The sequence below is a fragment of the Oncorhynchus gorbuscha genome, linkage group LG25 (assembly GCF_021184085.1).
Source record: "Oncorhynchus gorbuscha isolate QuinsamMale2020 ecotype Even-year linkage group LG25, OgorEven_v1.0, whole genome shotgun sequence".
In the NCBI taxonomy this organism is placed as follows: Eukaryota; Metazoa; Chordata; class Actinopteri; order Salmoniformes; family Salmonidae; genus Oncorhynchus; species Oncorhynchus gorbuscha.
Genome location: NC_060197.1, coordinates 4,561,547 through 4,573,997, shown reverse-complemented (window position 1 = coordinate 4,573,997; position 12,451 = coordinate 4,561,547). Strand labels below are relative to the sequence as shown.

Below are 12,451 nucleotides of genomic sequence, written 5' to 3'. Positions count from 1 at the left end.
CCTGTGCTGCTCCCAGCCTGTGGTGTGTGTATGTTGTGTGGTGGGACTGGGTGCTAGTTGTCTCCAACAGATCAATAAGGATGTACCGTTGAGTACAAACCTGTGCCCAGGAAGAGGACCTGGTAGTGGCCATCTGCGGCGGTCACCTGGTCCACAGCGATGGAGGTGTACTTGTAGTCAGCTTGCGTTCTGACCACCAGGGGCCTCCTGCCAACGGGGTAGATAGAATTGAACATGACCGGGTGGTTCCTGACAAACGTCACCACGTCGTCAGGGAACTCCTTGGTGCTCTGAATGTGAGGGGTGAAGGCTCCGCCTGGACACTGGAGGGAGGGAGAAAGAGGAGAGATGCTATAGAGGTGAATAAATCCCTCCCACTCAGCTCTGTGACAAAAGGTACATGAAGGAAAAGCCTACCCCTGACCCTGAACTCTGCTGTCCTCATCCTCATCGATTCATGTTTCTCTGACCTTGTTTCCTCAACCACACTGATAGACACAGTAGATACTGTGTAGGAGAACAACAAGGAACTGTACATTTGCATTGGCGCTCGTCTTATTTTGAGGTCAATACAGATATTAGATCCTAAACTCACTGTTCCAGGCCGGGGGTAGGGGATCCGTCCCTGGTACGCCACCCACTGAAAGTTCGGCCCATCCCTGTGAGCGAACGGCCCGTTGAAGACTGTCAAGATGTCTGCCATGTTGTAGACACACACGGCCGAGCCCTTAAACACTGAGCTGTGGGAAACGACACACACACATTCTGGCGGTCAGTGTGATGTGGATAACTGACATCCCAGAAGCCCACAGATCCACCCAGTTAAAACATCACAGTCCTTTAAACCCTGCTGTTCATAGGATATCTAAGCCATCAAATCCGGGTGAAGCTTACTGCCACCCCACTTCGCCCTACCCAACTTGCCCCTCTTCCCCCATTCTTGCTCCATTCCCAGAAGGATATGATGTGGTTTTTAGGGTCTGGTCCAAACCGCATGACCATCAGTAATACAGAGAGCCTTTGTTCAGCGAGCAAAACAGAGGAAAAAGTCTGAAGGAGCAAGAGGAAGAAACACATTGTGCTGATAGGAATGACAATGTTGCATAGAGACTACAGACTGTGTGTGTGTGTGTGTGTGTGTGTATATATATATATAAATAAATATAAACGAGAGAGAGAGAGCGAGAGAGAGAAAGAGCGGGAGAGAGAGAGCAAGCGGGAGAGAGAGAAAGAGTGGGAGAGAGAGAGAAAGAGCGGGAGAGAGAGAGAAAGAGCGGGAGAGAGAGAAAGAGCGGGAGAGAGAGAAAGAGCGGGAGAGAGAGAAAGAGCGGGAGAGAGAGCGAGCGGGAGAGAGAGAGAGAGCGAGCGGGAGAGAGAGCGAGAGTGAGAGCGGGAGAGAGGGAGAGCGGGAGAGAGACAGAGAGAGAGCAAGCGGGAGAGAGAGCGAGAGAGCAAGCGGGAGAGAGAGCGAGAGAGCAAGCGGGAGAGAGAGCGAGCAGGAGAGAGAGAGAGCGAGAGAGCGAGCGGGAGAGAGCGCGAGCGAGAGAGCGAGCGGGAGAGAGAGCGAGCGGGAGAGAGAGCGAGCGGGAGAGAGAGCGAGCGGGAGAGAGAGAGAGCGGGAGAGAGAGAGAGCGGGAGAGAGAAAGAGCGGGGAGAGAGAAAGAGCGGGAGAGAGAGCGGGGGAGAGAGAGAAAGAGCGGGAGAGAGAGCGGGAGAGAGAGCAGGAGAGAGAGAAAGAGCGGGAGAGAGAGAAGAGAGAGCAGGAGAGAGAGAAAGAGCGGGAGAGAGAGAAAGAGCGGGAGAGAGAGAAAGAGCGGGAGAGAGAAAGAGCGGGAGAGAGAAAGAGCGGGAGAGAGAGAAAGAGCGGGAGAGAGAGAAAGAGCGGGAGAGAGAGCGGGAGAGAGAGCAGGAGAGAGAGAAAGAGCGGGAGAGAGAGAAAGAGCGGGAGAGAGAGAAAGAGCGGGAGAGAGAGAAAGAGCGGGAGAGAGAGAAAGAGCGGGAGAAAGAGCGGGAGAGAGAGAAAGAGCGGGAGAGAGAGCGGGAGAGAGAGCAAGCGGGAGAGAGAGAAAGAGCGGGAGAGAGAGAAAGAGCGGGAGAGAGAGCGGGAGAGAGAGAAAGAGTGGGAGAGAGAGCAAGCGGGAGAGAGAGAAAGAGTGGGAGAGAGAGCAAGCGGGAGAGAGAGCGGGAGAGAGAGCGGGAGAGAGAGCAAGCGGGAGAGAGAGAAAGAGCGGGAGAGAGAGCGGGAGAGAGAGCAAGCGGGAGAGAGAGCGGGAGAGAGAGCGGGAGAGAGAGCGGGAGAGAGAGAAAGAGCGGGAGAGAGAGCGGGAGAAAGAGCGGGAGAGAGAGCGGGAGAGAGAGCGGGAGAGAGAGCGGGAGAGAGAGCGGGAGAGAGAGCGGGAGAGAGAGCGGGAGAGAGAGAAAGAGCGGGAGAGAGAGAAAGAGCGGGAGAGAGAGCGGGAGAGAGAGCGGGAGAGAGAGCGGGAGAGAGAGCGGGAGAGAGAGCGGGAGAGAGAGCGGGAGAGAGAGAGCGGAGAGAGAGAAAGAGCGGGAGAGAGACCGGGAGAGAGAGAAAGAGCGGGAGAGAGAGCGGGAGAGAGAGCGGGAGAGAGAGCGGGAGAGAGAGAAAGAGCGGGAGAGAGAGCGGGAGAGAGAGAAAGAGCGGGAGAGAGAGCGGGAGAGAGAGCAAGCGGGAGAGAGAAAGAGCGGGAGAGAAAGAGCGGGAGAGAGAGCAAGCGGGAGAGAGAGCGGGAGAGAGAGCGGGAGAGAGGGGAGAGAGAGGGGAGAGAGCGCGGGCGAGAGATTGCTTGGAGACTACAGACTGTTTGTGTTGGCTATAGAGAGAGGATGAGTCTCAAATGGCCGGGTTAAAAGATACAAGTGTTTCCTTAGGATTTATGGAAGGGTCCCGGTACAAGGTTGAGTAACCCGGTTTGGCCGGTGTAGGTGTAACCGATGTGAAATGGCTAGCTAGTTAGCGGTGGTGCGCGCTAATAGCATTTCAAATCGGTGACGTCACTCGCTCTGAGACCTTGAAGTAGTTGTTCCCCTTGCTCTGCAAGAGCCGCGGCTATTGTGGCGAGATGGGTAACAATGCTTCGAGGGTGGCTGTTGTCTGTGTGTGCAGAGGGTCCCTGGTTCAAGCCCAGGTTGGGGCGAGGAGAGGGACGGAAGCTGTACTGTTACATAGGCCGTCGTTATAAATAAGAATTTGTTCTTCACTGACCTGCCTAGTTAAATAAATTCATTTTAAAAATGAAATGCTACAGTAAGGTGATACTGGAGGTCTCTATCCAGGAGCTCCTGTCATGTCTGCTTCATTCCTAATGGTATCCGGTGCTGCCATGCCAGTCAGCATAGCCACTAAGGCTCGAGCAATATCACCATTGGCCTCACCTTGTGGACGTGAAGACGCCGAACACCAGGAGGCTCTTGGGGTGATCGGTTTCCAACAAAAACACACTCTCTGGAAGGGGAAACACAACGTTGTGTTATGGAGTCAGCGGTCATCATGCACCTTATCGTTTAATATTCCTGGAACGGAAGAGTCTGAAGTGGAGATGAATTGAATGAATGTCCGTGTTGACAGACCTCCCTAGACTCAAAGAAGACTCAAATAATACTAAGGGATGAATTGGGTCACTGTATGGATAGTCCGGCTCGTCATAATATCAACAAACGATCTGTTGAACAGCTACTGCTTGTTAGGTTTAGACTAAAGGTTAGGGTAAGGGTTATGGTTGGGGATAGAGCTAGAAGATAGTTTAAATGTTACTAATAGTCTGTAGAGCATCTACAGGTGGACTAGCCAACTGAAGTGCAACCATGAATTCTTTCAATACTGAGAAGGTCAACAAACCGGTGTAAAGACCCTTCTTATAATGCAAAACACCTGAGCATCTGAGATCCATTGGTATTTGTTAAGACTGGCTAGCGAGATGTTTAGTTCTCGGTAAACAGGAGAAGTGGTTTGGGTTGGAACAGAATGTTCCAGGCCTTGGTGAACATAGTAGGTAGGTGTTGGCGTATTCCTCACCGAGCTCATCAAAGTGTGTCTCGGTGCCGTCCTCCTCCAGAACTGAACACACCATCCGGGCCTTCAGGAACGTGGTCCACTTGTTCACCAGGCTACGCTGGCCACCTATGTCATTCTGTAGACGTTGAAAGAGATGCATGTTAATGTCTCATGTATGCACACATACCCTTGTATGCAATGCACACGCACGTACACACACTTCCTGAACACACACTTACAGGACACACTCTAGCGACCATGGTGTGGATGTTCTTGGTATTCCCACTGTTGTCCGTCAGTCTCTCCCGGAGGAAGAAATACAGTTTAGCATCATTGGGATCCGATCCGTCTGGGATTAACTGGGCATCTATGAAGATGGGTTCTATGGAAAATAAATAAACAGGGCTAAAATGTTATAGTATAACGTTCTGTCAAATTGTCTCCAGTGTCAAAGTAGTTGAAGTACTTTTGATGTACTAAATGTGGATCTCCAACTCCAGATGTGTTAGTGCAGGGATGGAATAAAAGCCTGCCCAACCTCTAGCTCTTCAGGCTCACAGTTGGAGAAGTCTGGTGTACATCACATGTGCTTCATATGTTTCTGCTGTACGTGCTCACCACTCAGCCACTTGGAGTTGTGCTGGTCTGTCCTCACTGCGTTCCTCCTGGTGAGGCTCCTGAAGATGGCAGCGTCCGTCCCCATGAAGTCTATGTACATGCCTGAGAACAGCTCCTGGTCTGGAACACAGAGACACATACAGGGCTGTGTTCATTATGGCACTGCATGGAAGAAAATGAAGTAAAACAGGGAGGTACTACCTGAACTTGTCCACTAAGAAAAGCCTGTTTTCATTTTACATTGCAAAAAGTTGCGCTACGGTGTGCCCTAATGAACACACCCCTGGATCATAGCTGAACCATCTTACTCCCATCTGACCAAACAGAACACTCTGTTCACCCCCCACGAGCCCTAAAGACTTGACAAAACACACACAAAAAAATAAATCACTGACTATTAATGGCCAAGGGAACAAAAATGTGCCTGTCTCAATTTCCATTGACAGCAATGGAAATTCTGGGTTCATATTCAATGGTGAATTCAATGGTGATGGAATTTTTTCATTTAACTAGGCAAAATCTTATTTACAATGACAGCCTTTATTTACAGAGACAGTACATCACTGTGGACAGGGAATGGTGACAGTAAACAGTAATGGAGCCAACAGTGGATTTACAGCCATAGTGTTTGATCTCCCTGTACTCTGCTAATGACCCTGGCTGTGAGCCCGCACTCTCTCTCTCTCTTTCCTCTCCCCACCCTCTGTGTATTTCATCATTCCATTACTCTGTCACTTCATCATTCCATCAGCCCCAGCATGCAGCAGCCTGTACTCTGGTGGTGTGGCTCAGGTCCAAGTGTTGTGATTGGCTGCTTTGAGGGGAGCAGTGGTGTCAACATCCCCCAGACAGCACAAGCTCATATGAGGGGTTCAGTATGGAGATGGAGCCTTTTTATCTAGCCCAGACACAGGCCTGATTGTCCCCTAGTCTGACTCAGAGGTCCCCTCCCTGCCACAACCACCCCTCCTCTCTGCCACCACTACCCCTCCTCTCTGCCACCACTACCCCTCCTCTCTGCCACCACTACCCCTCCTCTCTGCCACCACTACCCCTCCTCTCTGCCAACCCTCTCCTTGTGACCGGACGGCCCGGGCTTCAGGGGCTGATGACGGGTAGGGCTGCTGACGCCACGGGGCTTGGGTGTCAGAATGTCGAGCTGTGCGTGCGACTCGGTGCCTCTGGCTATTTCGTCAGAAACTTGACACCCGGCAACCAATCAGAGGCCAAAGGACGACACAGACTGACAAGGGTGTGCGGCCCGACCTACGGCAGGGTCACCGATAAGGCGGATGGGAGTTGGGTTAACCATAGGGTGGGGAAGCACAGCGATTTGGGTTTTTGTATGATGTGTCCTGCAGAGACAGAAATAGTGCCAATAGGAGGGTCAGAGGGAAACTTACTAAGCATGACGGAGACCGTGTTGACTCTAGGATTGAAGGAGCACCTTCCCTTCCCAGATTCCGCTCTGGAGTCAATGTGGAACACTTGCTCCTGCAGGAAAAGAAAATGTAATTAACATATTTCATATGGGAATTTGATGGAATTCAACCTTCTGCTCTTTTTAGCAATAAATATGAGATTATGAGCATTCCAAATGTTCTCAAGGTAATCCAGAGTAAGGTTTTTTCCCCTCTGGTTTAAAGAGTTACAAAACCAGCGCTGGGCTTTACCTTTACTGGTCTGCACGGGACATTAAAAAGAACATTCCATTAGGGAGGAATGTCCTCCGATGGGCTGAGATGCTGTGGTTCCATCTCAGACCTGGCCCTCCGCCACCCCTCACAGTGAAATGGATCATCTGAATTTACAATCTCGGCGGTCAGTGGAAAATCCCCCCGGCTTGGTCCAACCCACACTTCGACAGTTCTGACTGGGGGAATGAAGGGGAAGGGGGTGCCGTCAGCCCAGGGACGTTCTCCAGAAAAGCGCGGCTGCTCTCCAAGTGGTGCGTGAAGATTTCCCGTGGCTCTGGCGGCGATCCGTGGCCATTCATCACAGGGTCTGTACGGCGACACACTCACACAAAGGTGACCTGTCTGTGACACTGAAATCCTCCTCACTAGGCTCCCATACAACAATGTGACACACGCTTAGTGGCCAAAGAGCCCAGAGAGATATGCGTCAAAGTCCCACAATAGAAGCTTGTTACTGTTAGCAAACCCAGTCTGAGAAACGATACTGACACATCCAAAAATTGGCGGATGGGAAAAACAGAGCAATGCTGCTTTTTAAACAAAACCCTAAATGACAGAAGACACCATACTGAAGAAAGAGCCTGGTTTCGAACTCTGTGCCGGTTAGCATTTGGCAGGCGCTGCAGACTGCTGTAACTGCGAGTGAGTGCTTTTCTCCTGGAGGGATTTCCCAGTCTTGTTTTCAGGGCCAGGTGGCCAGAGACCGGGGCAGACAGCTCCTCCTCTTCTACTCCATCCCTCTCCTCTGTCTCAGAGAGACTGACACACAAGGCTAAACTCAACTGTTATGGCTGCTTTCCTGAGGATGTCTTGGATTAAGACAGACTTCCTCTCGCCCCAGATGAGGCATAAAAAATCCGGTAGTTTGGTTTCAGAAGCAGAGGTGCCCAGCCGTAAACCTACCAAACTCTAGTTTCAGCAATAACCACATCACATATCCACAGGAATTTCCATTTGTATGAGAATATGGTGGTAGAGACTGTACTGTAGGTGAACTATAGCATAGCGGTCATGGTCTGATTATAAGTCAAGGAGCATACGAACCTCTGGTCTCCTGCCCCTGTTGATGAAGGCACAGACAGGACTGTAGGCACCACTCCCACAGATGAACAGATGGGTTCTGTTGAACGGCTGGACCACCCGGATGAAGTTACCACATCCATGCTGCAGAGAGATGGAGAGGAAATTGGTTAGTACATGTATGAAATCAAAGTACCCATACATCAGTCAATCAATCTATCATGTAATGTTGCAAGTTCAACAGCATAATCCTTCCAGATTGCAATTGTTGAGAAGGTCATACAGCTAACAGTGGCTAAGTTGTGTTTGGTCAGGGCCTATGCTTCATAAAGAGCAATTACACAGTTCCAAATGGTTAGCTACCAATGTTATTCCAACTTTCCTCACTTGCTACTTATGTACTGTCATTAAGTACAATCATAATAGCTATTTCCAGTTTGCTCCCTGGCACTGGTAGAGTGGGGAAAAGGGTGTCAACGGTGAAGTGATGTTTCGTCAAAGCCCTGTCTCCAGGGCTGAGGATATACAGCCCTGTGATCTGATTACAGACCCAATCGAGATCTTTCCCTCTTCAGCACGAGGTGGGACTGGCCTGAGCACTGGGCTTTGTGCGTAATAAAAACTCAGACCGCGGAGCGAGCCAGCGGAGGAGAGGATCATCCAGGGAGCCATTAGGAACTTGGCCATCGCCACGGAAACGGAGCAGCTGCGCCCACTCACACTCCGCACACCAACTCTACCGAGAAAAACAATGATACGTCCAACATCACACACCCTTCATTCCCTCTCGCTTTTTCACTTCCCCTTTCATTCCCTCTCCTCCTAGCAGATAAACGCCCTTCAGACGACACCCTCCATCAACTCTACACACCCCCACTGCTCATATCCAATATCCAGATTTACAAATTAACTCATTTCATGTCCCAGAGCTTGCTGGGGTTAACTATCCAGCCACAGGTCCCCTTCAGAGACAAGCCAGAGCAACTGTAGTAGGGGATTTAAAACCAGGCTGATGGCCTTTAAGGGAGGATCACACAGCGAGGGAACTTTTAAACATGGACTTAATCAATCTCATCCTTTTATACATACAATAAAGGAATATTTCTCCCCAAATGCCATGTGTGGTCGTAGTCTGGAGGCCCGGTGACCCCAGATTCTATCGTAAAGGAGGAATTGAATACACACACACACACACACACACACACACACACACACACACACACACACACACACACACACACACACACACACACACACACACACACACACACACACACACACACACACACACACACACACACACACACACACACACACACACACACACACACACACACACACACCAGGAGGGTAACCATAACAACCTGACAAGGGCAGGAAGACAAATAAAATGTCTGGGAGAAACTGCATTATAAAAACCGAGTTTAAACAGAGAGAGAAAGAAAGAGCGAGTGAGAGGTAGAGAGAGACAGTAAGAGTAAAGAGAGAGAGAGAGAGGGGAGAGGCCGAGACTGCAAGATAGAGACCAGGCAGGGCTGCGAAAGAGAGGGATGGAGGAGTAGAGGCGGAGGAGGGAGGTAAGCCGACCACTGGGCTTCTCCACATAGAGACGCTCATCCAAATATTTGTGCGAGGCTGTCCACAGAGCCGGAGCCGTGACTCTAGGCAGCACTAATCACCTTCCACAGACTGGAAACAGCTTCTTCTCTACCGCTACAGTACAAGACTATGGTCCTACACTCTAGTACTGTACAAGACCACAGCTCTCGGTCATGGTGACTGTTGTTACTAACTACGACTACTAGCTTCATAACAGTACACCACATGAATGCCTTTGAAGTCACAGTCCAAATAAAAAAACAGACCAACACAGTCCACTAAAAACAATGGAACAAAAACAGAATGTTTGTCCTAACATGCAAAACAGCCTAATTAGTTACAGAAAACTGAATCACCAGCTGCTGTTTTGAGGTTGTCGATGTTGTATATGCTAATACAGAGACTCCGTGCAGTAAGGAATCAGGACAGGTTATGGGATCTGTTGTCAGTCACAGTAGTTAGCGTACTGTTTTGATGCTTGTTTATTTTCTCTGGGTGGATTTGAGCATTCCTATGCCTCATTCAACTATCAACTAACATAAGGAATGCCAGGAGTCAACTCCACATCTGCAGCCCCACGCGTTTGGAACCCAGGATGCTAGCACATGCTAATGGAGAAGGACCAGAGACTTCATCAGTATAGTGTGTTCATTCATTTAGTTAGCGGTTAGCATCACACATGACTTTCAGTGGATTTAGTTAGCAGTTAGTGCTACATAGAGTGTAAGTGTTCTTACCGTGGGGTCCTTGCCAGCCATTTGGCATTCCTCAATCTTGCTAACAGATGCAGGCCAAAACACCTGGTGAGAATCACAGAAAACATCTTCATTAGGGACCATTGCACATCCTGGTCTTCTTGGAAAGTTGGGATTTTTTTAAAACTCAAAAACAAAATGGACAGCTTGTGGAGCGGAAGGAAGAGATGAGAACATATTGAACAGGAATAAACAAACTGACAAACTTCACTCACCGTAGTCACCTGCCAATAGGGACGCCCTACACCGTAGTCACCTGCCAATAGGGACGCCCTACACCGTAGTCACCTGCCAGTAGGGACGCCCTACACCGTAGTCACCTGCCATTAGGGACGCCCTACACCGTAGTCACCTGCCATTAGGGACGCCCTACACCGTAGTCACCTGCCAGTAGGGACGCCCTACACCGTAGTCACCTGCCAGTAGGGACGCCCTACACCGTAGTCACCTGCCAATAGGGACGCCCCACACCGTAGTCACCTGCCAATAGGGACGCCCCACACCGTAGTCACCTGCCAATAGGGACGCCCCACACCGTAGTCACCTGCCAATAGGGACGCCCCACACCGTAGTCACCTGCCAATAGGGACGCCCCACACCGTAGTCACCTGCCAATAGGGACGCCCCACACCGTAGTCACCTGCCAATAGGGACGCCCCACACCGTAGTCACCTGCCAATAGGGACGCCCTACACCGTAGTCACCTGCCAATAGGGACGCCCTACACCGTAGTCACCTGCCAATAGGGACGCCCTACACCGTAGTCACCTGCCAATAGGGACGCCCTACACCGTAGTCACCTGCCAATAGGGACGCCCCACACCGTAGTCACCTGCCAATAGGGACGCCCTACACCGTAGTCACCTGCCAATAGGGACGCCCTACACCGTAGTCACCTGCCAATAGGGACGCCTACACCGTAGTCACCTGCCAATAGGGACGCCCTACACCGTAGTCACCTGCCAATAGGGACGCCCTACACCGTAGTCACCTGCCAATAGGGACGCCCTACACCGTAGTCACCTGCCAATAGGGACGCCCTACACCGTAGTCACCTGCCAATAGGGACGCCCTACACCGTAGTCACCTGCCAATAGGGACGCCCTACACCGTAGTCACCTGCCAATAGGGACGCCCTACACCGTAGTCACCTGCCAATAGGGACGCCCTACACCGTAGTCACCTGCCAATAGGGACGCCCTACACCGTAGTCACCTGCCAATAGGGACGCCCTACACCGTAGTCACCTGCCAATAGGGACGCCCTACACCGTAGTCACCTGCCAATAGGGACGCCCTACACCGTAGTCACCTGCCAATAGGGACGCCCTACACCGTAGTCACCTGCCAATAGGGACGCCCTACACCGTAGTCACCTGCCAATAGGGACGCCCTACACCGTAGTCACCTGCCAATAGGGACGCCCTACACCGTAGTCACCTGCCAATAGGGACGCCCTACACCGTAGTCACCTGCCAATAGGGACGCCCTACACCGTAGTCACCTGCCAATAGGGACGCCCTACACCGTAGTCACCTGCCAGTAGGGACGCCCTACACCGTAGTCACCTGCCAATAGGGACGCCCTACACCGTAGTCACCTGCCAATAGGGACGCCCTACACCGTAGTCACTTGCCAATAGGGACGCCCTACACCGTAGTCGCTTGCCAATAGGGACGCCCTACACCGTAGTCACCTGCCAATAGGGACGCCCTACACCGTAGTCACCTGCCAATAGGGATGCCCTACACCGTAGTCACTTGCCAATAGGGATGCCCTACACCGTAGTCACTTGCCAATAGGGATGCTCTACACTGTAGCGACGCTCTACACTGTAGCGACTTCCCAATAGGGATGCTCTACACTGTAGTGTACTTCCCAAATCATGATGATAACTTGTCTCCAGTAAATTCTATATTTCCAAACACGTGAGGAGCTTGAAGGGTCTAATGCTGGGAACGTATCAGGCAATTACTTTGCAAATGGATGTGCTACAGCTCTCTCTGGGGTGAACTAAATGCATTCCCATCTGTTCTGCTCTTCACGCCTGTCAGTTATAGACAGGATGGCTCCCTCACTGCACACAGAGATACAATTAGCAGGGAACTTCTGTTACAGAATCACAGAACTGCATCAAGCACCACTAAGATGTGTCATATTTTGCTCCATGAAATGGGTGTGATCTAGCTTATAAAACATACTATATTTGAACTTAATTACCACCATTACTGCTCTTGTATAATTAGCATAATGTATTCAGCATGATCTGCCACGTGCAAGGAAAGCTAAATGAGATCAAGGTCATTTTGTCTCCTTTAGTGTGAGCTTGATAAATAGGATGGAAAGTAATAGAACTCATGTTGGTATCAGACAAAGAGTTATGAGTCATCACACCATCATACTGTAAGGCAGATGAAGTCATTATCCTGCTATATCCATTCTCTACTTACAATACTATCACAACAAACAATGATCAACTAAACGAGAAAAAAAAGAGGAAAATCCTCTTAGCAGTTTAACGGACTGCTCAGAGGAACTCACCTTGAGTGTCCCATGGGTGATGTTGTTGATGTCCATAGACAGGACATGGTCCTTACAGCCTACATACATCCTGTCCTGGTCCTCGTCCAGCAACAGGATCCTGTAGTCCATGGCTTTGTCTGACAGACTGTAGTACTCCACCGTCTGGGAGGCCTGCAGGTCTGTGGGATACACAAACGGACAATGTTATGGTGGGAAATAAATAAGGGA

General features: G+C 50.6%; 1 protein-coding gene across 2 annotated transcripts in view; it reads right to left on the bottom strand.

Annotated features, from left to right (window-relative positions):
- LOC124014055 (semaphorin-3C-like) overlaps positions 1–12,451 on the bottom strand; it is a 61,330-nt gene that overhangs the window by 7,992 nt on the left and 40,887 nt on the right. For both annotated transcript variants that reach the window (XM_046328737.1, XM_046328736.1), the window contains exons 3-12: positions 12,242–12,402; positions 9,684–9,746; positions 7,372–7,491; positions 6,034–6,124; positions 4,631–4,750; positions 4,252–4,394; positions 4,034–4,148; positions 3,394–3,463; positions 596–740; positions 101–323 (exon numbers count right to left, since the gene is read on the bottom strand). In XM_046328737.1, the coding sequence (XP_046184693.1) occupies positions 101–323; positions 596–740; positions 3,394–3,463; positions 4,034–4,148; positions 4,252–4,394; positions 4,631–4,750; positions 6,034–6,124; positions 7,372–7,491; positions 9,684–9,746; positions 12,242–12,402 (1,251 nt within the window). The remainder of the gene's footprint in view (positions 1–100; positions 324–595; positions 741–3,393; positions 3,464–4,033; positions 4,149–4,251; positions 4,395–4,630; positions 4,751–6,033; positions 6,125–7,371; positions 7,492–9,683; positions 9,747–12,241; positions 12,403–12,451) is intronic.